The sequence below is a fragment of the Raphanus sativus genome, unplaced genomic scaffold (genome assembly GCF_000801105.2).
Source record: "Raphanus sativus cultivar WK10039 unplaced genomic scaffold, ASM80110v3 Scaffold0146, whole genome shotgun sequence".
Classification (NCBI taxonomy): Eukaryota; Viridiplantae; Streptophyta; class Magnoliopsida; order Brassicales; family Brassicaceae; genus Raphanus; species Raphanus sativus.
In genome coordinates, this window is record NW_026615466.1 from 48,809 (window position 1) to 52,996 (window position 4,188).

The following is a 4,188-nucleotide window of genomic DNA, read 5'->3' on the forward strand; positions in this document are numbered from 1 at the left end:
ATTCGATGTGAAAATTAAAAAATCATGAAAAATAATTTTATGAAAAAATATGTTAGTGATATTGGAGGTCCAATATCAAAAATACTTGAATAATGTTTGTTGTAATGTTTAATATGTAATATTTTAATTTGTGTAATGTTTTATTTTGTGTAGTATTCATATGTTTATTATTGTTTTTTATTTTCATTTTTTGTACTTTGTACTGTTTGTTGTAATATTATATTTTATGATATTTATTTTAGTGTTAATTAAATATTTTGTATTAAAATAACTAAAATAACTAAGAAAGTTATTAACTTTATTTGAAAGCTACATAATAAAAAGACTAGAAAGTAATATATATATATATATAAATTTTTACTGTACAATTTTTTTAAAAGTTTTAAATTTGCTTTTAGAATGCATAAATTTTGTATATTTGAAATTAGAATATCTTTGTTTTCATTCCATATTTTACTCTAACATAGAATAATAAATAAAAAAATAAAAAATTGTTCCACTTATAGAATAATTTTTTTTTTATTTTATAATAAAATATTTTTTAAGATTGCTTTTAGAATGCATAGATAGAAATCTACGAGATTTTTGGAAATTCTCTTAGTGTGTCATTTTTTTTTGTCAACAGTGTGTCATTTTGTATTACCAGTTTTTTGTTTCTAACCTTTATTGTTTCGTTTAGATTCCCAAGTCTCAACTAAATTTAATCAAAGGGGAAACAGTAATACAAATCCTCTGGGACCTGGCAACACTTATTATTTTCACTCCCGTTTTACCTTTTTATCTTCTTCTTTTTGGGGTTTTCTTTATACTTTATTTAATTCATTAATGATGTGTATTTCAGGCAATAACTTATTATTTACTGAACATTTAGTCTCTAAAATCAACCAGTTTGTCACGCCTTAACCCAACCACCATATCGAAAATTCACAGCAGGCGTATTTCTCTATTACCAATAAAACCATTGCATATTAATATCTTCAAGAAGCAAGTGAATATATTACTATTAGAGTGGTGGTTTAGTTAAATTAGTTATTGGTTTACTTAAATTAATTTTGGGTTTAACCCGGTTAAGGTTCGTTATGCTTAACCGGAATTATATATAACAAACTCATTGTACAGTTTGTCGGTTTGAGCTGAATAACAAACTTTTCATTTTTTCATCGTCATCTTCATCTTTTCTCTCTCGTCTCTTTTTTTTACCATGTTCAGCTTCAATCTCGAGCTCTAGATTTGATATGGTATTAGAGCACACACGAATCTTCCGCTTCGATATGAGTTTCCCGATTCTTCTGTTTACGCGATTTCTGCATCTTCTATTACTGCTTCCATATATGAATGATTAATGTTTTAAATTTTCGTTTGTAAAAACTGATATTTAAAAATATAATAAATATATTTGCTCTGAAAACTAAAACATAAACTTAAAATAAAAAAATAAATGATTAAACTTTATTGATATTCCAAAAAGCCGTAGACAAATACATTTGATTACGATTCTAACATTTGATTATTTCGGAAAAAGCACAATTGGTGCTTCCGCTTATGAGAACTTTTATCAGGAATAGCAGTATTATATTTTGAAACCCATCATTAAGTTCCCCTTTAGTCTAAACAATATCTTAAGTCTAGAAAAGATTTTCAATTCTAACAACATTTACAACTCAAGACATGATTGTGAATCTGTAATCCACATAAACACTCTGATGTCTAAATTTTATTTCCTATATAGTCTAATTGTGATTTCATGATTCATTGAATCTGACCAAATGTTCATTTATGGATCATACATATTTTCAACATCATTGGCGGATATACATAGCTGTATCTGAGCTGATTTGGAGATTAGCTACTTCCAAGACTCATATATCATCATAACTACCACTTTTGATTTTCGGTGAATTTAAGGAAAGTTACATCTTTTGAACTATTTTTCTTTTTCATGATATGCTCGGGGAATTATAAAACTCAGCCCTACTTTTTTGATAAATTAAATGAATATGGATATAATTTCATACTCATTATGTATCATTTTAAATGATTTCTAAGATTTTTTCACAAGTATTAAAAAAGTACAAAATTTTATGTAATTTGTTTTGGTTGTATAAAAGTTACATTAAATAATATTAGTTTAACCAACTAAAAATACAGTATTTTGTAATTGATCACAAATTTTAAGTGATATTAAATTTTAACCAGATCAGTGAGAACTCACTTATTTTAAAACAAAATAAACTTTTAAAAATCAATTAAATTGACACGGAAAAAGTACTATTTATTTGCAGCACTTGCTGAACACTGTTTTCTTTTTCTTATGACCAATTCACAATTTTATCAAATTAAAATATTATTTAGTCAATAGAACTCACTTTCTACTATATTTGGAGCTCGAAGCGTATTTTAAGACATAAGAATTATATATATCATTTATTCTTATGATTTAAGAACATTTAGAAAGTCCACCCTAATTTTCTGAGAAACTAATATGATAATAACCACATTCTATCTATTTACACAAAAGAAAAAATGGACACTTTTCTCTTCATAAAAGATAACGAGATTTTTTTTCTTATTCAAGAAGTTGTAGATATCGTGGTCCATAGTTTTCATTGGACAATAAAATGAATTAAGTTTCAATTGTAATCTTGTAACAAGTCAAATCAAACGGTTAGATTAAGAAAACACAGTATCACGTTAAACTGTTAACTAATAGTGAAATTATCGAAAAAATTAAAGAATACCTGTATATAAATTTATAACATACCGTATTATTTAATTCATCGGGTAAAGACAGTAATGCGAGAAAGCGAAGGTTAGACAATTCAACACGGTTTAGCATTCACCTATCTTTTTCTTTTGATAGAATATCAAATTTATTGATCTAAATGGCAAATTTACAGGTATTAAAGAGTCTGTTTTATCCTATATGGGAACAAAAAATGAAAAAATATATGAGCTAGGAACTAAGTTGAAACCATCGCCTGCGAAGATCTTCAAGAGGGTGCCCTGGGGAATACCGAAGTGACGAGATACGATTCCTTATCTGTTTGTCAATAGCACGAGTAAACTTCTCCACGGTGATCCCAGCTTCTCCATGACGACGTGTGTTGCGCTCCCTCCAAATAGCGTACAAGACTGTCTGAAACGCCATGCGCATGAGAACTGAATCAATGCGGTTGCGCCCTGTCTGAAGGAGTGAGGCTATCGTGTCATCCCAATCTGGTGTAATCACTGGTCCAAATAATCTCCCTGCTGTGTTAAACCAAACCGTGAAAGAAAAGGGGCAGGCAAAAAACAAATGGTCCCTAGTCTTATTTACTTCACCACACAGTATGCACCCTTGTGTAATTCCTCACGCTCTCATCCTATCACCAGTAGAGAGACGGTTTTTGAAGGCTAACCAAGTCATAAACGAGTGGCGAGGAACTGCCTGACTAAACCACACCAGCGCCCTCCAGGCAACCAGCATTCACCTATTTGATGTATTTACGTACTATATTTTGTAATAAACATATTAACCTCAAGACTTCTTAACTATGAAATGAGTAGACTATATATAGCGAATATCAGAATAATGCTGTATTAGACATGTTTGGCCTACTTTGAACGCATCGCGTAGATGTAAAGTAGCTTGTGTTAGATATCGAAGAATACAAAAAATACATACACTATTAGACAGATCAATAATAGAAAACATGCATTAATATGAGTTCTATCAAAAACAACATATTTTTTTGTCAATAACAATAAAAGGTATAAATTTCATTTTGTCAACTAAAATGTATGAATTTATTAAATCTAAATTTCTTATTGTAACTGCAATTTCTTATGATGTGGACACTGGACACCTTATAGGATTAAGAGACTTGTACCTCATCAAAAAGACATAGTTCATCACTCTTTGGCTGATTGTGTTCACTAAATTGAAGTTGAGTGTTGACAAGGTAAATAAAAACTAATGTCTATATAAATGTGGGTAACGTCTATACGATCTAACTCTCCAGGAATAACTATATTTTACAGTGTATAATTGCAAATCTTTAAATTCTCTTCATATGCTACCAAAAATATTCTTGACTATACTTCAACTAGACTACAGATACTTTCACATCTATTATTTTTTTTGGAAAGCCGGAATACGGGGTCAAGTTAGAACTCCTTAAAACATGATTCGTATAGTGGTTGGAGCTA

At 29.2% G+C, this 4,188-nt stretch overlaps 1 protein-coding gene across 1 annotated transcript; it reads right to left on the reverse strand.

The window, feature by feature from the left end:
- Positions 1–2,953: 2,953 nt before the first annotated feature.
- LOC108834382 (uncharacterized) lies at positions 2,954–3,466 on the reverse strand. Its single transcript, XM_018607715.1, has 2 exons — positions 3,370–3,466; positions 2,954–3,249 (listed from the first exon to the last, which is right to left on the reverse strand). Exons 1-2 carry the CDS (start codon positions 3,464–3,466, stop codon positions 2,954–2,956), a joined length of 393 nt encoding a protein of 130 aa, XP_018463217.1.
- Positions 3,467–4,188: the final 722 nt, after the last annotated feature.

What these genes read in the sequence shown, in the direction of transcription:
- LOC108834382 (XM_018607715.1), bottom strand. Translation starts at nt 3,466, where the DNA reads ATGCTGGTTGCCTGGAGGGCGCTGGTGTGGTTTAGTCAGGCAGTTCCT. An exon ending in CAAAAACCGTCTCTCTACTG is followed by an intron (nt 3,250 to 3,369) that starts GTGATAGGATGA and finishes GGTTTAACACAG; the next exon opens with CAGGGAGATTATTTGGACCA.